General features: G+C 55.8%; 1 protein-coding gene across 1 annotated transcript in view; it reads left to right on the top strand.

Moving 5' to 3' along the window:
* Positions 1–658: 658 nt before the first annotated feature.
* The window catches only part of LOC133258881 (ninein-like protein), a 44,299-nt gene continuing 18,556 nt past the window's right edge, over positions 659–26,401 (top strand). The window contains 17 exon segments of the mRNA XM_061435565.1: positions 659–786; positions 1,504–1,571; positions 2,089–2,214; positions 2,413–2,525; positions 2,762–2,828; positions 5,658–5,697; positions 5,699–5,846; positions 6,474–6,626; positions 7,812–7,979; positions 9,724–9,860; positions 11,085–11,225; positions 15,147–15,321; positions 16,115–16,222; positions 17,059–17,139; positions 20,490–20,595; positions 21,895–22,004; positions 23,019–23,278. Of these exon segments, the coding sequence (XP_061291549.1) occupies positions 659–786; positions 1,504–1,571; positions 2,089–2,214; positions 2,413–2,525; positions 2,762–2,828; positions 5,658–5,697; positions 5,699–5,846; positions 6,474–6,626; positions 7,812–7,979; positions 9,724–9,860; positions 11,085–11,225; positions 15,147–15,321; positions 16,115–16,222; positions 17,059–17,139; positions 20,490–20,595; positions 21,895–22,004; positions 23,019–23,278 (2,129 nt within the window).

Genomic DNA, 26,401 nt, shown 5'->3' with positions numbered 1-26,401 from the left:
AACTCAGGCCACATGATTGAGACATGTGCTTTGATGCTCCAGGAATGTGCATGGCACCCTGGGGCCAAATGCCTGGGGTCTTGAAGAACATTCTGCTTCTCAGTAGTTCTGCTCATTCAGGGAAGGCCATCACAGAACACATAACCGAAATATTTTTGTTGGTTTTTTTTTTTTTGCTTGTTTAATGTTTTGGCTATGCCTCTCAGCATGCTGAGATATTAGTTCCCTGACTGGGGATTGAAACTTTGCCCCCAGCATTGGCAATGCAGAGTCCTAACCACTGCACCATCAGGGAGATCCTAAACCGACGTATTCTTAACTTGCAGAGTCTGGTATTCTGCCCCTGTTAATAAATACGCGCACACAGGAGGCACAGGGCGCGGCTGACCTTGTGGTCTGCCGGCTGTCTGGGCAGCGGGTGAGGACTGGCCGAGACCCCCAGAGCTTCCCACCGAGAGGCCACAGCTCTGTGCTCTGTGGGTGGTGAGACGCTGCCCCCTCCTGGCCTGATTTGCCGCGTGGACACGTTCCTGAAGACGCATTGCCCCCTGGTGGAGGGAGGAGGTGACACTTTGGGAGAACATTTATGAACCGGTTCCAATGTGTGTGATTTCTGGGCGTCTCATTGCTCTGAGGGAAGTGCTGAGCAGCTGAAACAATGAAGAATGGGGGGACCACAGCAAGGGCAGGTGGGCCTCCGGACGCGGACCGAGGGATCTCAGGAGAGGAGAGGCCGAAGCCCAGTCAGGCCAAGGGCGCAGGTGCGGTGCTGGCTCACGACCTCCAGTGAGTGGCGAGCGCAGAGCCCCAGGCGGGGGTCCACGTGCGGTCAGGCCCCTCTGGTTTCCCGAGTGTGTCCCCGCTGCCCACTCCCACCTGGCACGGCCTTTCTCTTCCCGCTGCTCCCTGCTCAGCAACCAGCCACAGCCTGTGTGTAGACAGAAACCAGCGCAGGTGCGGAGCCTGCGTGCAGGCCCCTGCTCCCTGCATGGGGTGATCAAGCCTCCCGTTTTCTCCCTGTCAGTGGGAATGCCGTCTCCTCTCCAGCAGCCCCGGGAATCCCACATGGGGAGAGTTTACAGGGCCAAACCCTGCCCATGATAACCTCACAGGGACATGGTCAGCCTGCCCTAGATGTCCTCTGTCACAGGGAACTCAGCATCTTCCGCCCCAGACTCCTCCCTTGTCCTCAGTTTCTGTGGGTCGCCGGCATCACTGTTTCTCCTGGAGGCCTGGTTGGACCCAGCCTCCTGCTCTGATGCTCCCAAGGTCAGGGGCTTCGGGCCAGTTTTGGGTGAAGGGGAGAGAAGGGAGGTGGTACGTGGTCCCTGGGAGCATGACCACCTGTGTCAAATGGTCTGTTTTCCTGGCCTGGCCTTGCTTCCTGGGACCCTATGCCTTTCTTTCCCACTGGCCCCTTCTGGTTCCTTCCCTTCGAACCTGTGTTCTCTCCTGTCACAGCCCAGGCCGCACCCCCACTCCCCAGTCTCTCTGGCCACACAGGTTCCTGCAGAGGCAGTGTCATTTCTTCTCTGCCTGCGGAGTCCCCATTGCTCCACAGATGTGGGCAGGTAAGGAGGGAAGAAGGAAGTGCAGGGGTGTATTAGGGCTGAAGGGAGCCTCATGAATCCCTAGCTGAAGTCCACACCTGCCTCTGCCCTGGACTTTAGACTCATGCGGAGTCTGAGCCTCCCTGACTGTGCTGAGGTCCTTGCCTCTGTGTCCTGTCCAGGTGGGGTCCTGCAGTGGGGTGGGGTCAGGTGGGTGGGAAATGACCTTCTGGTCTCCAGAGCACTTGGATTATTGGAAGATTATTTCTTTGTGTAAAAAGCTAGATTTTTAAATTAGTTTTCTATCACATAACAAAAGCATGTTTTGTTTGGAAACACCAAGAGTTTAGGATGGAAAGTCCTGTCTCCCAGCCTAGCTGTCTCAGCCCCAGCCCCATGTTGGCCACTCCCTGTGTTCTGGCATTTTCTCTGTCACTCCCCGAGAGCCACATTGCACCTCCGAATCTGCATCTTTGTAAGCACAAGTGGGCCCAGAGTCTGTTTTAAAGAGCCCCACACGCCTCCCATTTCTTTCCAGTTGCCTCTCGGGCTGTGCCCCCAAAGTACGTGAGCAGCTCTAAGTGGTACGGCCGTCAGAGCCAGCCCGAGCCCTGTGGCGCTGCAGGTGGAGCCCCAGGTTTACTGGAGCAGCCGGCCATACCCAGTGCGAGGAGCCAGCTTTGCGGTTCTGCGTCCCTGGAAAGCGTGGAGGTGGGTGGACCCCGCCCTCGGCACATCCCTCCAGTCACTGCTCACATGACATGACACAGGAGGATGGGAGAGGGCATCTCATCACTGGAAGAGGGGCTATTTGGGGACCTACATTTTGTTTTAAGGTGTCTCTGGGTCTCTCTATCTGCAGGGCAGCTCTGGCCACAGAGCATCCTCCTTCAGAAACGGGGTCTCGGAGCATGTCCTGTGTACCACCACCCTGCCCTGGCCCTGCAGGAGGAGGGGAAGGCTAATCGACTGAGGGTAGAAAGGGCAGGTGTGCAACAGCCACAGTCACCTGCATCCAGCCCTTGGACCAAGGCTTACCCTGCACAACTTGGTGGGCTCACGATGGATGCCTCTGGGGCCCCCACTGAGACTCCTTGAGCTGTCCACTGCGGGAGGCTTCAGGCCTTCGTGTCAAAAAAGTCTATCCACAGGGCAGATCCACCCCCTGCAGGTTAATCGTGGCTGATGGCCTTCTCTTTCTGTTTTTCCAGAGTCTCAAGTCTGATGAAGAAGCCGACAGCACGAAGGAGCCTCAGAATGAATTGTTTGAAGCCCAAGGTAAAGCCTGGCCTTGTGGTGAATGCCCCCTTTGGTCAGTGCTGGGCTGTCAGGCAGCAGGCTGCCAGCGAAAGAGAATTTCCCGGGAGGTGCCCAGTGTGGGTGGTCTCTCTGGGGTGCCCTTCTCCTGGGGAGGTCCCAGTTCTGAGATTCCTGAGGTCAGACCCTTGGGCAGGGGCTGCTGGCTAAGAGAGCAGCTAGTTGGTTGGCTAGGGTCATAGTGATCCTCCCGACCAGCAGGCATGGGCCAGGGGACTCCTTCCTAATGTGCCAGGCCTGGGCCAGCAGCCTCCCCACTCACCAGAGGCCCTGCATGTGCCCCAAGTGGAGGGCGAGACGTGGCTCTGGTCCTGGGAACCTGGCGGAGCACCCAGAAGGCAGTCACAGGTGCTTAGCAAAGCTGGGTGCATCAGCATGTGGGTGTGCGGGTTCCTTAAGGACACCTCTCACCAGCGTGTCACAGGGCAGAATGTGCAGGACCACGGCTCCAGCGGGAGACCAGAACTGACCTGGAGCTTCTCCTGAGTGAGAGGTCTGCACTGGTGCTGAGCACCGTCCAGACTGTGGTCCTCAGGGGCCGAGGCTGTTGCTGGCTCAGTGCTGAGCGTGGGGACGTCAAGTGAATGAACCAAGTGTCTGTGCTACTGGATGAAGCAGATGGACCTCTTTGTGTCCAAAAATCACTTCCTACATTCCCTGGACTCAGACTAAATCTAGGGGATGAGAGGAAGGGCTCCGGGGAGGTTATCCACTGAGTGATGTTGGGCTCTCTGCCCAGAGACAGGTTGGGTGCTTCTTTCCATCCAGGTTAGAACTGACCCTCCTGCACAAACACTAACGTCAGACCTCACAGGACTTACTTACCTTCTCTGCCAGCCCTGAGAACACGCCCTGGTGTCAGAATTGCTTTCCCCCTTTTTTGGTTCCTGCCTTTGTTTATTTGTTTATTTTTTATATTTAAAATGTATTTATTTGGCTGTGTCAGGTCTTAGTGGTAGCATGCAGGATCTTCATACGTCATCTGGGATCTTTCATTGCAGTGCACAGGTTTCTGTCTATTTGCAGGGCACAGGCTTAGTTGCTCCATGGCACGTGGGATCTGAGTTCCCTGATCAGATCAGTCGCTCAGTCGTGTCCGACTCTTTGTGACCCCATGAATCGCAGCACACCAGGCCTCCCTGTCCATCACCAACTCCTGGAGTTCACTCAGACTCACGTCCATCGAGTCAGTGATGCCATCCAGCCATCTCATCCTCTGTCGTCCCCTTCTCCTCCTGCCCCCAATGACCAAGGATCAAACCCAAGTCCCCTGCACTGCAAGGTGGATTCTTAATCATGGGACCTTCAGAGAAGTCCCTGTTTTTCCATTTTCCCATAGAACTTTCAGATGTTTTAAGCTGGAAGGGGTCTTGGAAGTGGCCCTTTCCTTGTGTTTTCCTCAACCCAATATACAGCATCATTCCTGAGCATGGAGGCTTAGCTTTCCTCAGGAAAGGACTTTCTGATTATTAGTTGGGTTATCACAGTAAACGCCAAGATGACTCCTCTCTGGAGACCTCCAGACCACTGACCCGGAGCCGGGGTCTGGTTAGGTGCAGGTGACCCTCATCCTGTGTCAGGCAGGGTGGTGCAGTCTGGGCATGGAAGGAGCTCTGCTTTGAAGCCTTGCTTATCTAAAGAGAGCTCTTTGTGGGCACCCCAAGGTCTGTCCTCTCCCAAAGGGTGTTTCTCTGGCAAAGCTTCAGAAACCTCAGTAAGCCACCTGGCTAACGTAGAAAGGCTATGAAACTGGGCTGGCTGTCACCCAGACTCGCTGCTGAGTCTGCATCTCAAAGACCCCTGTGGCTCCTGATGTGAGGTGGTATGGAAAACAGCCCATCTCGGGGCATTTTTGCTGGGGAAAAAAAAAGAAAAAAGATAACACTCAACCTGCATCCAAACTAGCCTTTGGTGCTAAGTTCCAGGTTACAGGAGATGTTAGGGGTGGAGGGCAGGAGCCCGGGGACTGGGGGGTGGGCGGGAGGTGACCCAGCGACTCTGGGGGAGTAGCCACACACACAGGGAGGGTTCTGCGTTGATGCTGAGTTGAAGAAATCAGCTGTCGGGAGACTTGGGAGAGAACTGGGACGTCGTTGTTGGGTTGTAGGGCCATCGTCGCACTGGGGTCAGGAGTGCATATGAAACACTCAGGGTGAGAACACGGCAGCTGGGATTTGCCTTCAAATTCTTGGGCCAGGGACTTCTGTGGTGATCTATTGTCTAGGACTCCACAGTCCCATTGCAGGGGGCCCGGGTTCCATCCCTTGTCTGAGAACTAGAGTCCCCATGCTGTAACTAAGAGTTTGCATGCCACAGCTAAAAAGATCTCACATGCAGCAACCAAGACCCAGAGCAGCCCAATAAATATTACAGAAAAAAGAAATACGTGGGCAAGAACAAACAGGGGTAGATGAAGCCAGGGCGAGAGGCTGCCCAAGGGACAGGGTCATCGGCCTTTGTTGGACTGTGCTCTTTGCTTTGGGCAGGTTTGAAGACCTTCAAGACGTTAATTTTTTAAAATCTGGCCCTTTTATTCTAAGTACAAAGCTTGCAGGTATGCTCCTGGTGCTACAGCTTCTGTAGGCTCCCTTCAGAAAATGCCTTCCCCACGTGCAGCAGAGGCCCCCTTTTATTGTGAAATTTTGCGTAGAATTAAGTTGGAAGAATTGCACAGTGAGCCCCATGTCGCCACCATCGGAAGCTTGACTCTCACATGTGTCCCTCTGCCCATCTGTCAGTCTATCTGATTTCAGAGTAAAGTACCGCCTTGGTGTGTTTCCCCTGCTTCAGGCCAGCTGCCAACCTGGGGTTCTGAGGTCTTCGGGAGCCCTGGAAGCCCTGCAGCCACTCCTTCGACACCCCGAGAGCTGGGTCTGGGGCCTCTGGGAAGAGCTGGGTGTGGGCATCAGTGGCCACCTCACCGAGCAGGAGCTGGCCCTGGTCTGCCAGAGCACTGGGCTCCAGGGCCTGGTGAAGGAGGTGAGAGAGGATGGGATGGACCGCCCCAAAGGGCTGAGTCTTTGTGGTTGGTGCTGGACCTAGAAAACCCCTTCACCCTCAGACACTGATTCAGTTGTCACTGTCTGATCTAAAATCCTGTGCTGACTCCCAGGGCTTGTGCTGAGGGTCCGTCTCGGGCCACCTTCACGCAGGACCCTCCTCTGCCTAGAGCTGTCTCCCCTCTCTGGTCTCCCTAGGCCTACCGCCCAGCCCAAAGGTTGTGCCCATAGCATCTGGCTGTGACCCTGGCAGCTGTGTTCAGCCCTTCCCTCCTTCGGGGCCCAGGGGAGGAGGGGGCAGTGCGATGGGATGGGCCCTGCCTTGCTGACCCTGAACCGCTGGGATTCCGTACACACGTGTCCCGCACACACACGTCCCACCGTCCAGCAGACTCCCTCACAGCAGACTCAGGTGGGTGTTTGGGAGATGCGGGATGCTCAGCTGGGTGGAAACTGACCAGGCGTGTGGATTTCACAAGCCCCAGCCAGGAAGCCAGTGCTGGATAGCAAGCCTCTGGCTTGGTGGGGTGGGGGCTGGGCCTGGGCGGGGCGGTCAAGGCTGCTAGGGAGCAGCCTCTGAGCAGATGCCTGAGGCGCTTTTATTTAGGAACCTGAAGACCTGTTCAACAAGCTGGACCAAGATGGGGATGGCAGAGTGAGTCTGGAGGAGCTCCAGCTTGGCCTGTTCAATCATGGGTCCCCTCGACCGCTGGAACTGGCCCCGCTTGTCAAACCCAGCAGGTCCTGGTCTCGTTACCAGGTAAGGTGGGGCGATTAACTCTTGAAGCCCAGGGTGACTGCCATCACTCTCCTGAAGGCCTGAGCTCTCTGCCTGGTCCCCAGAGTGGGTTCATCCTGCACGATTCCAGCTGGAGTCAAGCAGACTTTATTTACACTGTGATGTTGGCCGGTGCGTTTGGTTCATGTCTGTCTCGGGGTGGTCAGGGCTCCTTCTCCCACCGCAGGGCATGGTTGTCCTGGGGAGTCTTGCTGCCGCCTCTTTGGCAACGTGGTTGATCCCGTAGTTTGTGGGCGGTGGTGCAGGAACAGTGTGGCCTTGTTCTCTGCTGGGCTGGGCACGTCCGAAAATCAGGTTTCTGCCCCTGAAGCCACTGAGATGGGGAAGGACTTGGGGTAGTGAGGACAGTGCCCGGCCACCTGAGGGCAGGGACTGCATGGTGCCCACAGCTCGCGGGGGAGGGCTCCTCCCAGGGGCCTCGGCCCCTTGATCCTGCCCAGGAAGTGCTGACATGGCCCCGGGGCCACGTCCTGTGCGTGTGGACACCAGTGTGACCGGGCTGCAGGTGTGGGGCCTCGTGTAGCAGACCGAGGTTCTCCTGCTCCATCAGGCGAGCCCCTGGGTCTGGTGGTCTGGGGACACCCACCTCAGAGAGGAGGGGGCCGCTGCTCCTCCTTGTTCGGGCCCCAACAGCCAATGTGTGTCCTGGGGGCCCTCCCTGGGGCAGGAAGCAGCTTACCCGCCACACCTCAGCCTCACCCGTCAGCTTTCTGGCCGAGGGATTTTTCTGTTCTTGTCTCCAGCCCTGAATCCTGAGGACACGTGCCCTCTGCTCAGGCCGCTCCGCCTCTTCTGAAGCCCATCTTGGGTTTCTATGCATAGACTGGGTTTCCCTCGGCTGGTGTGTGCCTTCCCAGGCTCTTCCTCTGGGAGGACAGGCGGGAAGCCATTGCTTGTTCAGAGAGAAGTTACTTCGGGGGGCCCTGCAGGTGCTGGGGCGTCCCCCCGCACGGCCTCAGGCAGATGGCCCTGAGCCCTGGGCTCGGGTCACCTCCGCGGAGCCTGCAGTTCCCGCAGGTCCTCTAGGCACCCTGTTCCTTGCAGCAGGAATCAGGGGGAGGCTGCGCCCGCCGAACACAGGTGGTGAGGTCACGGAAGGTGCGCGGGGAGGCCCGCGGTCCTCACAGCGCTGGTCCCCGTGTGCAGGTCCCGGAGGACAGTGTTGGCCAGACCACCACGTCGTCCCTCGTGTCCGTGTGCTCGGGCCCCCGTCTCTTCTGCAGTGTGGATGACGGCAGCGGCTTCGCCTTCCTGGAGCAGATCATCTCCTTTGGGGCCCAGGAGGGCGTTCACAATGGCAGGGAGGTCTTGCAGGTGTGGGCCGGTCACGCGGCTGCCCCAGCAGAGGCGTCTGGGCGGGGAGATTGGGGGGAGCCGCTGCCCATGAGGGAGGCTGGACAGAGAACCTCGCAGACACAGGCCCCATGGAGGGAAGGCCCGCCATCCTCACTTTTTGCTTTATTTTTTGATATCGATATGTAGCACCTCTTAACTTAGAAACATAATAAGTAAACAGCAGAGAAAGCCCACAGCCCGAAACAAATCCTTTAGAGGGTAGGTTTCAGTATCTCAGACACCCCGCAGTGCGTGTCGGCCTCCGAGCGGATCCTGGGTCCTGGAGGACAGGAGGGCCTCTTAGTGACTGCAGCACGTGGGCGTGGACACCAGGAGGCGCCGCCCACACGTGTCGCGCGGTTTTTCTAATCTGGAAGCTGCTGCCCAGACCTCTTCGTCCTCTGCTCCCCCCGTGATTTCATTGCTGAGAAGCGTGATTTCATTGCTGAGAAGCGTGCTCTCAGCATGTTGTGGAGGCAGCTTCCGGGTTGCTCCGCACGCTTTAGCGTGCTGTCATTTTTCTCCCAGAAGCCCTCGGGGCCATGGAGAAGCATGGAGGTTCAAGTCCCCGTCTCCCGCTTTACAGGAAGGGCTTCCCCGTGGGCCCTGCCATGTGCCTGCCCCATCCGTGTGTCTGCAGCTTGTAGTCACAAGCACCAGTCACCGAGAGAGCAGCCACGCCACCCGCGTTGTCACTAGGCCGCCGGCAGGTGCGTGGACGTTCCCAGCCTACTCTTTTTCTTACTGTGGTAAAATACAGAAAGCACCGTTTTTCTGTTCTTTTAACTTTACCTTCCCCAATCCTGAAGGGCTTCCCTGGTGGCTCCTGCCTGCGGGAGACCTGGGTTCAATCCCTGGGTCGGGAAGATCCCCTGGAGAAGGAAATGGCAACCCACTCCAGTATTCTTGCCCGGAGAATCCCATGGACAGATGGAGGAGCCTGGTGGGCTACAGTCCACGGGGTCGCAAGGAGTCGGACACGACTGAGCGACTTCACTTTCCCCAGTCCCGAGGGGGAATGGCTGTGACTCTCGGAAATGCCTGGCTGTGGCTCATCGCTCTATCAATCGTTTCCATCAACAGAACCCACATCGTTCCTATGTCTGTTCGTGCTTTTTAGAGATATATCAAGGATTCTTTGTGTCTGAAATGGCAAGAATTCAACTCCCACTTGGCAAGAGGAGGACATCAGGGATCTTTGTGATCAGCTGGGGAAGGAGGAGGATGTTTAGGCTTGGGAGTCCCAGCTCTGGGGGTTGTCAGGACTCTCCTGGCCTCTGGGTCTTGGCTTCAGGCCTAGCACCCTTGCATGGTTCCCCAGGACCCCGTGGTCTATACAACACTTGCCTTGACAGAGAAAAAGCCCTTCTCCAGCCTCCCTATCAATCCCCAAAGTCCTCTGCTTGCATATGCCCCCTTCTGTGTCTGTCCCTTTGTCCAAGAAGGGGGACTTTGTCCAGCCTGAGTCGTGCCCGCCTCCAAGGCAGGGACAGTGAGGGGAGGAGCTGTATGTTGACAGTGGGAGGGGGACATCAGTGTTGACAGGGACCTAGGTAGATGTACCCCAGAGGGATGGGAGCAGGGGAGAGGCTCCATTCAAGAGGTGGAGACTTTGCAGACAGAAAAGGAAGGTACTGGGACAGTGAGGTCTGGGCCTGAGAGAGCCAGCAAATATCTGAAGACCCACTCATCCTGCCTGCCTGACAGGCCTTTCTGTTTTCAGAGCCTTGACTTCAGTGTGGATGAGAAGGTGAACCTTTTGGAGCTGACCTGGGCCCTGGAGAATGAGCTCATGATGGTGGGTGGGGCCACCCAGCAGGCAGCCTTGGCCTGCTACCGCCAGGACCTGAGCTTCTGCCAGTAAGAGCCCCGCTGGTGGAGGGGGGCGGGGGGTGGCGTGGGGTGCCGCTGGCCAGGCTGGCCTCCTCGCCCAGGACACGGGCAGCCTGCGGGAGGAGAAAGGGTGCTTCCAGCGTGGTCACAAAGCACGGCATGGAGATTGGGCCAAGAATGCGTTCCTTTTTCATTGGGTTTGGCTCCAGTTGAGCTGGATATTCAGGCCATCCGTCTACTGAGCCTGTTGGCACAGAGATTGTTACTGTATTTTTATTGATGTACTGAAGCTACAGAAAAGGTTGGCAGTAATTCCAATCTCCATCCTCACGACTTTGCATCTCGTTAGGTACCGATAGATGAGACCTCTGACATCAGGCAACTCTGCAGAGGGGCCCAAAGGAAGACTGCTTTGGGAGGATGAGGAAGGCAGACAAGCTTGGTGCTTCTCCAGTGGGAAAAACAGGCACCAGGATAGCCAGTGCACTGAGCCTCAGGCAGGGCCTGGGGTGACTGGACAGAGACAGGAGTCTCCTCTGCTCTGGGCAACTCCCTGGCTCTTAGGTGCTAGGCTACAGTTGGCAAGGCTGTGACCAGGCAGGATAAGGGGTGGCCCCCTTCTCCCCTTCATGCGTCCAGTCCCAGGTTAAGTGCTAGGGATCCCTGGGGCTTGAGGCCCAGCTGCAGGCAAGAGGGAGCGTGGATAATTTCCCACTTCTTCTAAGGCCGTCTGGAGGGGTGAACACTGCACACCCCAGGCTTGACCCTCTTGGTTCAGAAACCTGCTAGAAACCCCATTGCAAGCCAGTTGGCTTCTTGCTGTATGTACTTCTGTAAAACAGACTCAACAGCTGCAGAAACCATCCTGGTAGGAGGAGGGTCAGGCTTCCCGGGTGGCATTAGTCGTAAAGAACCCACTTGCCGATGCTAGTGTAACCCGCTTGCCAACGCAAGAGGCCTGAGAGATGCGAGTTCCATCCTGTGTCAGGAAGATCCCCTGGAGGAGGGCATGACAGCCCACTCTGGTATTCTCGCCTGGAGAATCCCATGGACAGAGCAGCCTGGAGGGCTACAGTCCATAGGATTACAGAGTCAGACATGACTGCAGTGACTTGGCACGCGTGCACAGGAGGTGGGTCAGCCCAGCGCTGGCCACTGCTCAGCACTCTTAGGCCAGCCGAGTTTGTTCCTTCAGACTGGCTCGCTAGGCCCAGAGCAGTGTCCCCAGTGATCCCTCCCTCCTTTCTGCAGGGAGCAGGTGGAGCAGATGGCCAGGGAGCGAGATAAGGCCAGGCAAGACCTGGAGAAAGCTGAGCAGAGGAACCTGGAGTTTGTGAAGGAGACGGATGACCTGCACTCTGCCCTGGAGCAGCTCACGGAGGAGAAGGTCAGGTAGGTCCTGCCGGGGTCCTGGGCCAGGGCGGATGGTGGACCCAGGCTGCTGCCAGCTGAGGCCCTGCTGTCTCACCTGAGCCCGCAGCAGGGAGTCCGCAGACCAGGCATCACCCATGAAGTGGGCTGAGCGGACTCCGCAGAGTCAGCCCAGCTGGTGGCGGACAGACCAGAGGAAAGCATTTCTGACCTTTATGAAAGTCTTTCCCTCTCTCGATGCGTCACCTGCCTCCTTGTGGTTCTTTGCCGTGGCCGCGTTTGGTTCCATCCCAGACAGGGGAGGTGCCGGGTCCCCTCTGGATGCACATGGGGCTCCCCGCTGGGGGGCAGCCTGACCGCACACGCCCTTCCTCTGCAGCCAGCGCTGCCCTCCCCAAGCGCCCACAAGCCGACGGTGACTGATTTCAGGCCGTCAGTCAGGGAGCTGAGAATGGATTTGCGTTGGTCTCAGCCTGGTTGACCTGATTGTCCCGACCACCCCGAAGGGACTCAGTGAAGTTCTCTCTGAGTCAGAGAACTGGAGACTCGTTATCTCCATCCAAGAATCTGGTTGGGGGACACAAGGCCTCGAGGGCCATGTGGGTGTTTGGATTTTGCTCCATGAGTAACACGGTGTCATTGGCACATTTTTAGAAATAGCGTTTGCAGTTGTGTTAGGTTGCTGCTGCTGCTGCTGCGTCGCTTCAGTCGTGTCCGACTCTGTGCGACCCCATAGACGGCAGCCAACCAGGCCTCCTGTGTGTTAGGTTACTCTAACAGAAAAGTATTAAGGGATACATGTTCATTGTAGAAAACTTGGAAAATACACACACGAGGAAAAATAAAAGCAAACATTTCACGTCCACAGAGGTGGTTGTTCCTGACCTTTCTCACGTGTCCCTTGCTTCTTCCTGTGCGTGTGGTCGCTTTCAGAGAGGTGTCGTTGCTGTAATGTTGCATATCCTTCCTGAGCACCCATCATGAGGCTCTGCCATATGTTACTACACCTTTCCCCTTTAAAGAGGGGAGTGATATGATCAAGTGTGTAAAACTCACCCCAAGATCTGCAGGCTCTTAGGTTAATCGTGCTCATCAAACTGTTGCCCTGAGTGACAGCTGCCCTTGTGCCCCAAAGCTCTGCGCTGAGTCTGAGGGAGGCCGAGCCAATCATTTCTGGTTTCGACCACAGTCAGTTGATTGCGGACCCGGGCAGGCTCTGCCGAAATAAGAGTCTCCACTCATCTTCACTCTAGATATACTGGGTTTGAGAGTTTTGTTAAGCAACTGTTTTAGTAATGTTGTTCAGTCACTCAGTCGTGTCCGACTCTTTGCGACCCCATGGACTGCAGGGCACAAGGCTTCCCTGTCCTCCACCATCTCCCGGAGTCTGCTCAAACTCATGTCCATCGAGTCAGTGATGCCATCCAGCCATCTCATCCTCTGTCGTCCCCTTCTCCTCCTGCCTTCAATCTTTCCCAGCATTGGGGTCTTTTCCAATGAGTCAGTTCTTTGCATCAGGTGGCCAAAGTACTGGAGTTTCAGCTTCAGCATCAGTCCTTCCAGTGAATATTCAGGACTGATTTCCTTTATGATGGTTTGATCTCCTTGCAGTCCAGGGAACTCTCAAGAGTCGTCTCCAACACCACAGTTCAAAAGCATCAATTCTTTGGTGCTCAACTTTATGGTACAAATCTCACATCCATGCATTACTACTGGAAAAACCATAGCTTTGACTAGATAGACCTTTGTTGGCAAAGTGATATCTCTGCTTTTTAATATGCTGTCTAGGTTGGTCATAGGTTTTCTTACAAGGATCAAGCATCATTTAATTTCATGGCTGCAGTCATCATCTGCAGTGATTTTGGAGCCCAAGAAAATAAAGTCTGTCACTGTTTCCATTGTTGCCCTATGTGTTTGCCATGAAGTGATGGGACCAGATGCCATGATTTTAGTTTTCTGAATATTGAGTTTTAAGCCAGCTTTTTCACTGTCCTCTTTCACTGTCATCAAGAGGCTCTTTAGTTCTTCTTCACTTTCTGCTTTAAGGGTGATTATCATCCGCCTATCTGAGGTTATTGATATTTCTCCCGGCAATCTTGATTCCAGCTTGTGCTTCATCCAGCCTGGCATTTCACATGATGTACTCTCCATATAAGTTAAACGAGCAGGGTGACAATATACTGCGTCGACGTACTCCTTTCCCAATTGTAAACCAGTCTGTTGTACTCTGTCTAGTTCTCACTTTTGCTTCTTGACCTGCATTCAGGTTTCAGAGGAGGCAGGTAAGGTGGTTTGATATTCCCATCTCTTTAAGAATTTTGCACAGTTTGTTGTGATCTACACAGTCAGAGGCTTTAGTGTAGTCAATGAAGCAGAAGTAGGTGTTTTTTGTGGAATTCTCTAGCTTTTTCTGTGACCCAGTGGATGTCGGCAATTTGATCTCTGGTTCCTCTGCCTTTTCTAAATCCAGCTTATACATCTGGAAGTTCTCGGTTCACATACTGTTGAAGCCTAGCTTGAATGATTTTGAGCATTACTTTGCTAGCATGTGAAATGAATGCAGTTGTGTGGTAGTTTGAACATTCTTTGGGATTGGAACACAGGAAAATGAAATCTGTCAGTGCTTCCACTTTTTCTCCTTCTATTTGCCATGAAGTGATGGGACTGGGTGCTGTGATCTTAGATTTTTGAATGTTGAGTTTCAAGCCAACTTTTTCACTCTCCTCTTTCACCCTCATCAAGAGGCTCTTTAGTTCCTCTTTGCTTTCTGCCATTAGAGTGGTATCATCTGTATATCTGAGATTGTTGATATATCTCCTGGCATTTTGCATGATGTACTCTCTACGTTAAATAAGCAAGGTGACAATATACAGCCTTGATGTCCTCCTTTCCCAATTTTGAACTAGTCCATTGTTCCATGTCCAGTTCTGTTGCTTCTTGACCCACATACAGGTTTCTCAGGAGGCAGGTAAGGTGGTCTGATATTCCCATCTCTTGAAGAATTTTCCACAGTTTATTGTGATCCACATAGTCAAAGACTTTAACGTAGACAATGAAGCAGAAGTAGATGTTTTTCTGGAATTCTCTTGCTTTTTCTATGATCCAGTGGATGTTGGCAATTTGATCTCTAGATCCTCTGCCTTTTCTAAATCCAGTTTGTACATCTGGAAATTCTTGGGTTATGTACTGTTGAAGCCTAGCTTGAAGGATTTTGAGCATTACCTTGCTAACATGGAATAAGTGTAACTGTGCGGTAGTTTGAACATTCTTTGGCATTTCCCTCCTTTGGGATTGAAATGAAAACTGACCTTTTCCAGTCCTGTGGCCATTGCTGAGTTTTCCAGATTTGCTGGCATATTGAGTGCAGCACTTTAACAGCGTCATCTTTTAGGATTTTAAATAGCTCAGCTCCACTAGCTTTAGTGATAAAGCTAAGGTTTGGCACTGTTTTCCCTGCTGATAGAAATGGTTGTTGCAAAAGATCACTGCAGAGTCCGAGGGGAAGGGCCCCGCCCCATCCTCTGTCTGCTTGGGATTTGCTGTGTGCTGGTTTTCCAAGGCTTGCGGTGGAGGCTGACTTCTCTGCGCCTTCAGTCACCAAGGGCCCTGATGCTGCCTTTATTTACCGATGCATTTTTTTTTTTTGATGACGTGGAAAAGGTTGAATGGCCAAGGAGTGCCAGAGACCCACCCAGAGGTCACCTGCCAGCTCGCCCCATGGGCCGAGGGACACGCTGGCTCCCTTGTGTGGGGTCACCTCTGCTAGCCCCGAGTCAGGCAGTTCATGAGGCCTGTGCTGCCCCACAACACTGCAGCTCACCCGTCTATCAGGCGGGAACAAATGCGTCCCTAGTGCCGAGGCCAAGTGTGCTGACGGGAGACCCCGGGGAGGGAGAGGCCCAGATGGCGCCCCCGATGCACCGTGTGCCGTGTGCCTTGCAGACGCCAGGAGCAGGGCTACCAGGGGAGGCTGAGCCTCCTGCGGTCCGAGGTGGAGGTGGAACGTGAGCTGTTCTGGGAGCAGGCCCGGCAGCAGAGGGCCGGGCTGGAGGAGGACCTGCGGCACCTGCAGGCGGAGGAAACCGGCCTCCGCGAGAAGCTGACCCTGGCCCTGAAGGTAGGGGGGTCAGGGTGCTGTGGGGTGCCTCCTCAGGGCTCCCCACCCGAAAAGAGGGAGGCCACATTGCCCGGGGTCCCTCCTCCACACCCACACCTTCCTGGGCCAGGTCTGAACCCTCCCCGCGGCCCTGGGGGCTTAACGCTAAAGAACGTTTTCTGCAGCCACCGAGAGAGCCCATTTCTCAGCCGAAGCGGAAGCATCCTGGCTTCTCCAGGAGAGACCCAGGCCTCCTCTGCAGCCGTGTGGGCCGCAGGATGGGGGCCCCGGGGCTCTTGCCCTCGACTCCGGGTCAGTGGCTGCCGCCTCGGCTGCCTCCCTGGAACCACAGCACTAGACCAAACACAAAAGCGTCACCCGCCCCCAACCCTGGCTGTGTGACCTGGATCGGGGGCACTCTTCCTGGCTGTGGAGAGGGTCCCTGACCTGCTCCCCGCCTGCCTTTGCTTCCAGTGAGGTGGCTCCGGCCCCACCTTCTTCCCTGACTGTGGGTTCCTCCACACCTGCCCTGCCTCCCTCCCCCAGAGGAGAAGCCAGGCCTGCCTTCTGGTTGTATCCTGTGTCTCCGGACACCGCCCTCCTTCTGGTGGACTCCTGGGCTGTTGCGGGGCAGCTTCAAATCCGTCCTTTCAAAGATGGCTCGGGAAGGGTTGTCACTGCCTTCCACTCGTGCTGCTTATGACCTTCTCGAGAGCTCAGGCGGCCGGGAGAGCCTCCCCCAGGGCTCCTGCCCCGGAGCCCTGCCTCTCGCTCCCTCCTCCATCCTGGCCAACCACTGACCTGTGTCTCGTAGGAAAATAGTTGATTGCAGGAGATGACTGAAGTCGTGGAGAAGCTCTCAGACTCAGAGAAGCTAGTCCTCAAGCTGCAGAATGACCTGGAGTTTGTGTTGAGGGACAAGGCAAGTCCTCTTGCAGACTCTGAGTCCCCAGACAAGCGCCTGTGGGTATTGGTAGAGGGCGTCAGGGTCTTGATGGAGAATACACAGGAGACGGAATTGGGTTTTTCTGCTAAAATTCCACATGCTGCTCAGTCACTCGGTCATGTCTGAATCTTTGTGACCCCCATGGACTGTAGCCCGCCAGGCTCCTCCGTCCGTGGAATTTTCCAGGCGCAGGCAAGAATACTGGAGTGGGTGCCATTTCCTGCTCCAGGGGATCTCCCCGCTCCGGGGCTGAACCTGTGTCTCCTGCGTCTCCTACGTTGGCAGGCGGGCTCTCTGGCACTAGTGCCACCTGGGAACCCTAAATGCTGTGATGCAGAGGAAGTTATTAAGGCCACTTCGCCTGGAGTTTCCTCCCCTTCAGGCAGTGCAGGGGTGCAGGTGACTCCCCAGTGATGCCCTGCATTGACCTTCTGGTGACGAGGCCTGGACCAGGCAGCAACTCCTGCACAGACCCCAGTGCTGGGGTGAGGAGCGCTTAGAGACCTGGCCCTTTCTGTCACCTTGAGGGGAGGACGGGAAGGGAGGGAGGTGCACGTCCGTGCAAGGGGCCTCCCAGGTGGCCGAGGCAAGAAGGCAGCCCAGGGTCCAGGTGGGAGCATGACCACCTTCCTGAAATTCGAAACATCCTTCTGCCCTGAGACCTTTGAAACGAGGGCGGGGAGGAAGGGGAGGGACAGGTGGCTGCGCCTGCAGATGCTGAGCGTACTGCGGCAGTACGAGGGGGTGGCAGCCCACCCTCTACCTGGCCTGAGGTCCTGGCCCTCACTTTCCTGCTTGCATCTGGCTTTCAGCTGGAGCTTCAGAGCACAGAACTCCTGGCCCAGGAAGAGCGATTCTCAGAGATCCTGAAGGAATACGAGCTTAAGTGCCGGGTAAGTGTCCCCCTGCCCTGCCCGAGGGAACGTCAGGCACTGTCTGCTCAGGACTGGGTGGCCCCTCCCACCTCCTGGCCTCCACGTAGAGGGTGGCCCAGCCTGGGTCCACAGGAGCATCCCTACGTGAGCCGGGCAGGCATAGCCTCTGACGTGGGCTTCTTTCTTCAGTTGAGGTCTTCTGAGCTTCGTGTTTTTGTTTTTTCAAATTTTTTTGGCTATGTTGCATGGCTTGTGGGATCGCAGTTTCCTGACCAGGGATGGAACCCACACCCTCGGCAGTGAAAGCCATGGAGTCCTCAATGCTGGACTGCCAGGGAATTTCCCGAGCCTCATGTTCTGCAAGGAGGCAGTTGGGACTTTGCCTGCCCGGCACCTGTGCCTGGCCCCACACAGGCTGCTCACCCCAGTCCCAAGGCCCCTGTGTGTGTCCGGGCACCCGTGTAGGGCTTCATCTTGTTTCCTATGGTTGAGTGTATGCATTTCCTGGGCCAAACCTACATGTGAGCCCACTCAGCTGGCATCGCCACCATGCAGAGCAGGGTGCAGGTGGTGAACAGTCCCTGCTGGGAAACAGATCACACTGTGACTCCCTCAAGATTGTCCAGGACTCCGGCAGATAAAGCATGATTGTTTGGCATTAAGGGTCTAGTATTCACTTGCTTCTTAATGGTTTCCCTCCTGATTAACGTAAGAACTGTCTCTCTGCACGTGATGCTTTGGTCACACCAGAGGATAAAGGTGAGCCCGTGCTCGTCTGCAGTGTGACGTGACCCCTGCCTCCTGCCTGCCACACCCCGAATCCCGGTGCCCCTGCAGTCCTGTGTATGGGTCACCTATGTAGCCCTTCTCAGAGACCGAGTGGTGTGTGGGTTTTGTGGTTAACTTTCTGGGAGGAACTCTCCTTCCTGCCGTGTTTTCTCCCCCACTTTGAGCACCTGTGACTAACCAGCACTTAATACGTTGCTTTAGTGCACCTGAACTTTTTCATACAGGTGTAACCCTCTTTGTTTTTTTCACATGACTGTCACCTAACTGTTGCTACTCATTTCACTTTTGATTCTTGAAATTTTGGCAAAAAAACTTTACATTTTGGTGCTACTTATTCAGAGATCTTCCCTCTTTTGGGGGGACATTTTTGGCTGTTTCAAACTAGCATTGAGAACGTTAAAAAAATTTTTTTTTAAATAATTTTTAATACACGAAGTTGCAAATGTCTGGGCAGCCAGCCCCTCTGTGTGTGCTGACTCGGTGTGGCTGGCCCCGCCTTCCTCTCCAGTGCTTTCTGAGCTGCTGTTGAAACCCCACCCTCTCCTGCTTTCTTGCTGAGCTCACCTCTCCTGCTAATGCTAACGTGAAGAGAAGCCTCAAAGGTTCCAGAGCCTCAGACCTAGGGCTTCGCTGTGTGCAGTGGACTTGCTGCCTTTCCCGGCTCTCGGGGCAGCATCCTGTGACTGCCTTCAGCATCCACAGGCACCCCAAATTCACGTGCAACCCACACGAAAGCAGGCACGTGGCTCCCCAGCCCTGCTGGGCGCACCCTGGATGGACAGGCTGGGACCCAGGACAGTGCATGTCATCCTTAGGCGCTTGGAACAGAGCAGTCTGCCTGGCATCATACCTTAAGGGCCTGGTTTCTGGTTCTGCTGAACTTGCGGAGCATGGATATGCTCTTACAGTGGCCGTGTGAGGGGGGAAGGAACCACTGAAGGGGCAGGGCATTGGGCAGAAATGATTCTGTCTATGTTTCTGCCACATCAGCACTGCTCAGTAAAAATAGCAGTCATGTGTGTACTTCCAAGTTTTCCAGTGGTCACATTAAAAAAGGTAAAAGAAAAAAGTAAAAAGAAATGGGTGACGTTAATTTTAGTAACATTTTATTTACTCCATTACTTTCACAGTGTCATCATTTCAGCATATAATCAATATAATCACATTTTAAGTGAGCTATTCTGCATCCCTCTTTGGGAACCTGGTCTTTAAGATCATTGTAGAGTTTATGCTGCACACCTCGATCCAGACTGACCACGTCAGAGATGCTCGGTGGCCTGTGTGGTGTCATTGTGGGGTGGGGGGCTGGGGCGCACACACCCGCCGCCCCACGGGCCTCCCTGCAGCTCTCGCTTCCTGGCCTTGCCCTTTCCCCGGGACAGAGCTGCTCGCTCTGGGGAGATTGCGTATTTGCTCAGGAGTTTCTGAAGGAGGTACAGTGAGCCTAGTAAACATGTGCTTCCTCTAAGATCAGCAGGGCCTGTCCCTTCTCCCACATGGCCTAGAGCCGCCAGTTAGAGGCTCCTCCTCCCAGGGTGGGTGTGGACACAGGCCAGGCACTGGCCACCAGGGAGTTCAGAAAGAACTGAGAGGAGCTGCCTGCAGAGGAAACTCAGATTAAAAAATCAGAGAGGAGGGACTGCCCTGGTGGCCCAGTGGTTAGGACTCCACTCCCGATCAGGGGGTGTGGGTGTGATCCCTGGTTGGGGAACTAAGGTCCTGCAGGCTGCATGCACAGCCCCCAGAAAAGGAGAATCAGAGTGGGCAGTGGGGCCTTGAGGGTGTGCGTGGCGTGGACCCCAGAGCCTGGGTCCCGGGGGAGGAGCCGGCTGGAAGCGGCATCGCATGTGGCGTCCTCCAGGTGGGGTGACCACGGCCCACCCGAGGCGGGGGGAGGAGCACGTGGACCCACCGTCACGGGTGAACGTGGCGCTCGGGCCGTGGGACCACCTGGGAGAGCGGACTGTGCGCGCTGCCCTTCCTGCCCGGTAAAAGCCAGGTGACCAAGTGGGCACGTTGAGTTATATTTCATTCTTTGCGTGGATAAATGATGCTTGTTACAAACGAGACCCTTCCTCTTTTATTTTTCCTCTGTGCTGTGCAGCTTGCAGGGTCTTAGTTCCCTAACCAGGGAGCAAACCCGAGTCCTCTGCAGGGAAAGCACTCAGTCCTAACCACTGGGCCACCAGGAAGGTCCCAGAGGCCCTTCCTCTTAAGCCTCACGTCCCCCGAATCTCCCCTACCCCTTATAAGCATGCCCCCCCAACCTCTTGTGGTTTCAGGTGTTAAAAGGTCTCTGTATTTTCTCTATTTCTCACTTTCACTGCATTTTTTTCCCCGAGCCCCTTCTAGGTATCTAGTGATGGAAGGTGGTGCCAGGCATAAGACGGTGGGAAATGACTCCCGCTCCTTGTCGCTCCCAGAGCAGTTCGGTGCCCGGGTATAGTGTCGGTGCCCCGTCCTGGAAGTCGGGACCCGCTCTGCTGGGGCCTGAACTGTTCCCCGGGTGCAGGCGCTGTGCCCCGCTCCTGGGCCTGGTGGCCGCAGTGGCTGGAGGAAGTGTCTGGCTCTGCCCACAGGACCTGCAGGACCACAACGACGAGCTGCAGGCTGCCCTGGAAGGTCTGCAGGCACAGGCGGCCCCGAGTCAGCACGGCCGCCTGCCCCCGGGACACGGCCCGGCAGGTAGGAGCTGACTGCTTGGAGGTGGTGGGTCTGCTGGGAGGCAGTGGGTCACGTGCTCATGCCCCGGGGGTGGGGCGGTGGGCCAGCCCGCTATGCAGGGGGTCACAAGTCCTTCGGACCACTTGTGTGGGAGAAGAGGCCTATCGGAGGCGAGGGGTTTAGGCAACCCAGAGCCCCAAGGGAGATGGAGGAGGATGAAGGTCCTACTGCTTGGACAGAGTAAGTGGTGAAGGTTATGATGACCTTGCTGTGACCTCAGGGCAGGCGTGTCCCCTGTGAGCCTCCTAAGGCAGCGGGGACGGAAGGAGATGCCCCCGGGGAGGGTCATCTGGGAAGGGGAGCAGAGAGCGGGCTGGGGGCGATGGGGGACGGCCTGCGATGGCTCTGACAGGGCAGTCCATGTCAGCTTTCCTCGGGGCCTCCGAGGGCAGCCGGGGGGTCTTCTGCGCACCTGGCCTCTGAGGGGGGCCCTCACCTGCACCTGCAGCAGTGGACTCTGCTCCCCGAGCCACAGCCCTGCTGCCCTCAGCCAGGGGTGGTTGGCGCGTGGCTGCTGTCATCGCATGCCTCGATGAGTGTCAGGGGCCCGTGTGGCCGCAGGGAAGGGGGCGATGGTCTTTATCCCTGGACGGGCCTGAGCTGCAAGGAGTGTGTGGCCCTTGTTGAGAGCCAGGACCTGCGCCCCGGGTGTGGTGGCCATATGGCTCTGGGTCGTAGCACCGGAGGGAGCCCCAGGCTTCGTGTTGGTGCCAACGCAGCCAAAGTGCTCTCCGGCTGGAGTCTTTTCTCTTCCCCTCGGCCCCATCTAAGGAGGAGGGGCGGTCAGAACAGCAGCGCTGTGGTGCAGGGGCCACGTGGGTGGTGGAGGACGGGCTGGCTGTGCATCCAACCAGGGCCACTCCTGACCCAGGCGGCAGCTTCCTGTTGTCAGGGCGATGGGATGCTCTCTTTCCTAAGGTGCTTATCCCAAGTATTCTCGGCCAGATGTTGCCGAGTCTGTCCCTTTTTTTCATGGAAAACAATTCGGGAACTGAAAAGAGCAGGCGAGAGGTCAGGATATGTCTGCTCCCTCACTTTCCAGCCCATCAACCGGCATGGATGAAACCCCAGCAGTGGCCACACTCCCATTCTGAATCAATGTGAGTGTGCCCCCTACCACGCGTGGCGTGGGGACACCTGGGCCCAGGAGGGCTGGCCGTGAATCACTGCAGATGGTGACTGCAGCTATGAAATTAAAAGATGCTCGATCCCATGGTGTTCTGGGCAGAACATCAATGTGCATGTCCTCTTTATTTTCAGGCACCATCACGTTCGTGGGTGATTCTGCCCCAGCGAGTATAAAAACAGAGGTCATGTTGGAGCTGCTGAAGGAGCGTTACCAAGAACTCAAGATCCAGCTGGAGACCAAGGTCAGGGGACTGAGGGAGGCCACAGAGTTAGGGGAACTTCCTGCTGCTGAGACGTGTCTGCACACACGTCTGCCCAGAGTGAGCGCGCTCAGGGGGACGGAGGTTTGCAGGGAATGTGTGTGACCTTGACTTTGTGCCTCCACCCTCTTCGGAAGGAGGCAGGACAGAAGGAATAGCTAATAATGGGAGGGAGCAGGGTCCATCCCCGTGTCCGGAGGCTGGTGCAGAGGCCAGACCTCCCTGTTTGCCCTGCGCTGGGAAGTCACAGCCCCCAGCGCTGTTGCAGCTGAAGCAGATTCTGGGAGCAGAATCTTAGTTCCTGTGATTGCCCTGCACGAGGGTCTCCCCAGGTGGCGCTAGTGGAAAAGAGGAGATATGTCGCCAAGACAGGAGACATAAGAGATGCAGGTTCGATCCCTGGGTCGGGAAGATCCCCTGGAGGAGAGTGTGGCAACCACTCCGTCTTCTTCCTGGAGGATCCCATGGACGAAGGAGCCTGGTGGGCCACAGTCCACAGGGTCACACAGAGTCGGACACGACTGAAGCGACTTGGCACGCAGGGGCTCCTAGGCCACCCTGGCCAAGCCTGTCTTCTTGGGTGAATGTGTCTCTTGCTCTGTTACTTGATTGTGGTGGGTTTTGTGGAGGGATGGTGCCCACAGCTTGTCAGGTGTCACCATGGCCACGGGGTGGTCCTGCCCCTGGGTGCCTGCTGTGGCCTTGCCTTCCAGGCCTCGTGGAGGTGTTGTTCCCCTCTACCCTCCTCCTGCGGCTGCCTGCCAGGCCGCCAGCCTCCCTTCTGCACCTGCGGGCCTCCCCCCAAGGCTGCAGTGGAGGTTACAGGAAGTGATGGAAGCAGGCGGCCACACAAGCCGTGGGGAGCCTTTCATGGGCCCCGGCACCCTGTTGAAGCTGGGCCACCCGCTGTTTGGGTTCTGCGCCCGGCAGCCTTGATTCGTCAAGTGAGTTGTGTTTGGGGTCCCCAGTCGACATTACTCATGCCTCTCTCCTCAGGTTAATGACCACGAGAGGGAAATGGAGGTGACGAAAAGGGCCTTTGCAGAGGAGAGGAGGGAGCTGGAGCAGGCCTTCCAGCTCGAGGTTGGCGTGCTGCAGGGTCAGAAGGCCAAGCTGGCGACGCTGCACGCGGAGTCGCAGGAGGTGGTCCGAGGCCTGCAGGAGCAGCTGCAGAGGAGGGTGGAGCTGGAGCGGGGCCACACGTGGTGGCTGAGCCAGGAGAGAGCACGGCTGCAGGAGGCGCTCCAGCGGCTCAGGTCCGCCACCCCAGCTTTGCGTGATCTCAGGTCCAAGGTTTGTTGCCCAGAACCCGGATTTGAAATTGAATTTGGGCAGATTGCTCAGAGTCACAAGTACTTGTTACCTGAGTGGTGAGCCCTGAAAGAGCAGGTTATTTTACACAGGGTCTGACTTTTCTTTCGGCTGCACTGTGCGCATGGCATGAGAGAGCTTAGTTCCCTTACCAGGGATCGAACCTGTGCCCCTGTGGTGGACGCATGGAGTCTTCACCACTGGACTGCCAGGGACGTCCCAAGGAGTCTGACTTTAAAAACACAGTCTCCCTCATCTGTCATCTCATGGCTCCTGGGGAGGTCGACGAAAGGCCTAAATGCCCCCAAATAATGGGAAAGGCCTTTAGTTTGGGTTAGTGGAGTTCTTGAAAGAAACCGAGATTTGTGAGCAAAGGAGAGAACAGGTTTATTTGGAAAATTGGAACATGATCTTCTGTGCTAGAGAAGAAGGGCCCACACGCCCATCCTCTGGGCCCCACCAGGGAGCTGGGGCTGGAGGCCTGAGGGGAGGCTAAAGGTGGGGAGGAGGTCTGTGAGCTGGTGATGGAGTGTCAGGTGTGCAGCCTGGCCCTCCTCCCCGGGCCCCCTGGGGCCCAGGCCGGCACCCACTCCACCTCAGGAGCCCAGGCCTCTAGAAGGGCTTTGCCAGGAGCCTCCCAGCACCACCAGGAGATGACCTGGGTGACTGCAGGCAGGCCCAGCTGTGTGTTGTGGTTGCAGCTCACTACCCAGTGTCTTTTGGTCCCGTGAGCGCCCACACGGCACTCCCGCAAGCTCATCGCGTCCTGCAGAGACAGAGTCTTTGTGAGCTGTTGTGTCCCTTGTCTGGGCAGAGGACACTGGCTCACCGCACACGCAGGTGTGTCCAGCTGAGGAGCCAGCTCCTGCCCGCAGGATGACCATGCCACGTTGCTTCACCGGAAAACAGATCACGTGGGATTTATGATAAGCCAAGGAATAAATGTCAGTGCACCTCCCAGCTTGAGAAAGAAAATACTGGCATAGCCAGTAGCCCCAGGCTCTGTTCCCAGACCCCCCTCCCTTCCCCCCGAGGCGCCTGGACTGTTTATCACCCTCTAGACCTTGCTGTAGGCCTCTGCCTCAGACGCGGGGGTCCCCCATGATGTGGAGCCTTGGTCGTGGTGGGCTGACCTCTGAATTCCCTGCTCCATGAAGCAGAGGTGGTGCTGGGCCTCACAAGTGGCAGAGCCTCAGGTGAACGTGTGGATCCACTGTTGCAATTGCGGCTGCGATCGGAGGCTGGTCTCTGGCCCAGTGGACCTGCGAGTCCACATCAGGCCCCTGGCACACTCGGGGCCTTTCGTGCGGGAGCAGCCCAGCGGCCACACGCCCTCTCTGCTCTCTGTCTCGGGCACTTCCTCTGGACAGGCACAGGAGCCGGTGCTGTCCTCGTCCTCCACCCAGCCCCCGGGCCCAGGGGCTGTGCTGGGCCTCTCCCCGCTTCTCCTGACTCGCTGCATGCCTTGGCTTGTTGGCCCCACAGATAACATCACAGTTCCAGTCTCAGTGGTGTCTGGATCATTGGACAGGGTTTCCCGGGCACCTGCCACCTGCTGTCACAGCTGAGGGAGCAGCCGGGAGTGAGACAGGTGTTTGCAGCTTTCGGCCCCAGGTGGGTGGGCGGACAAAACAAGGCTCCATTCTTCAGCATCTGTAACCCTTGTTACAGGTCTGTTCAGGTTTTATGTTTCCTCCTGGGTCTGTCTTGGTAGATTGTTTCAAGGCATTTGGACATGGCCGTTTTTCAAATCTCCAGACCAGGCGTTGTACTGAATGGTCCTCAGCTTGGATGCCAGGTTAGATGCCTTCCTTATGGGGCCATCTTCTTTACTCTGATGTGTGGTCTTTTGTGAAACTGTCTTTGGAGTACATTCCCTCAGTTTTTTTTTAATCTGAAAATGTCTCAGCTTCTCTCCCATTTCTGAAGGCTGGTCTTCCTAGAAGCACAAACCTTGATGTGCAGTTGAAGGTTGCCCTCTGCCCTCTGCCCTCTGACCTGGGCAGGCTGCTCTGTGTGAGCATCCATTTTCCATTGCTGCAGTGATGAGTTACCAGGAAGTCAGAGGCTTAAAGCATCATCACTTAGGATTTCACGGTGCTCGAGCCTGGAAGTCAGAAGTGCCTACGACTGGGCAGGAGTCTTGGTGTTGGCAGCTGCCTTCCTTTCTGGAAGCTCGGGAGGAAACCTGCAGGCCTCCCATTCTTTTTTTTTTTTTTTTTAAACTTTACATAATTGTATTAGTTTTGCCAAATATCAAAATGAATCTGCCACAGGTATACATGTGTTCCCCATTCTGAACCCTCCTCCCTCCTCCCTCCCCATACCATCCCTCTGGGTCGTCCCAGTGCACCAGCCCCAAGCATCCAGTATCGTGCATCGAACCTGGACTGGCAGCTCGTTTCTTACATGATATTTTACATGTTTCAATGTCATTCTCCCAAATCTTCCCACCCTCTCCCTCTCCCACAGAGTCCATAAGACTGTTCTATACATCAGTGTCTCTTTTGCTATCTCATACACCGGGTTATTGTTACCATCTTTCTAAATTCCATATATATGCGTTAGTATACTGTATTGGTGTGTTTTCTTCTGGCTTACTTCACTCTGTATAATAGGCTCCAGTTTCATCCACCTCATTAGAACTGATTCAAATGTATTCTTTTTAATGGCTGAGTAATACTCCATTGTGTATATGTACCACTGCTTTCTTATCCATTCGTCTGCTGATGGACATCTAGGTTGCTTCCATGTCTTGGCTATTATAAACAGTGCTGCGATGAACATTGGGGTACACGTGTCTCTTTCCCTTCTGGTTTCCTCAGTGTGTATGCCCAGCAGTGGGATTGCTGGATCATAAGGCAGTTCTATTTCCAGTTTTTTAAGGAATCTCCATACTGTTCTCCTTAGTGGCTGTACTAGTTTGCATTCCCACCAACAGTGTAAGAGGGTTCCCTTTTCTCCACACCCTCTCCAGCATTTATTATTTGTAGACTTTTGGATCGCAGCCATTCTGACTGGTATGAAATGGTACCTCATAGTGGTTTTGATTTGCATTTCTCTGATAA

This window comes from Bos javanicus, chromosome 13 (assembly GCF_032452875.1).
Source record: "Bos javanicus breed banteng chromosome 13, ARS-OSU_banteng_1.0, whole genome shotgun sequence".
Taxonomy (NCBI): Eukaryota; Metazoa; Chordata; class Mammalia; order Artiodactyla; family Bovidae; genus Bos; species Bos javanicus.
The sequence above is the reverse complement of the archived record's forward strand: the minus strand, read 5'-3'. Positions and strand labels throughout refer to the sequence as shown.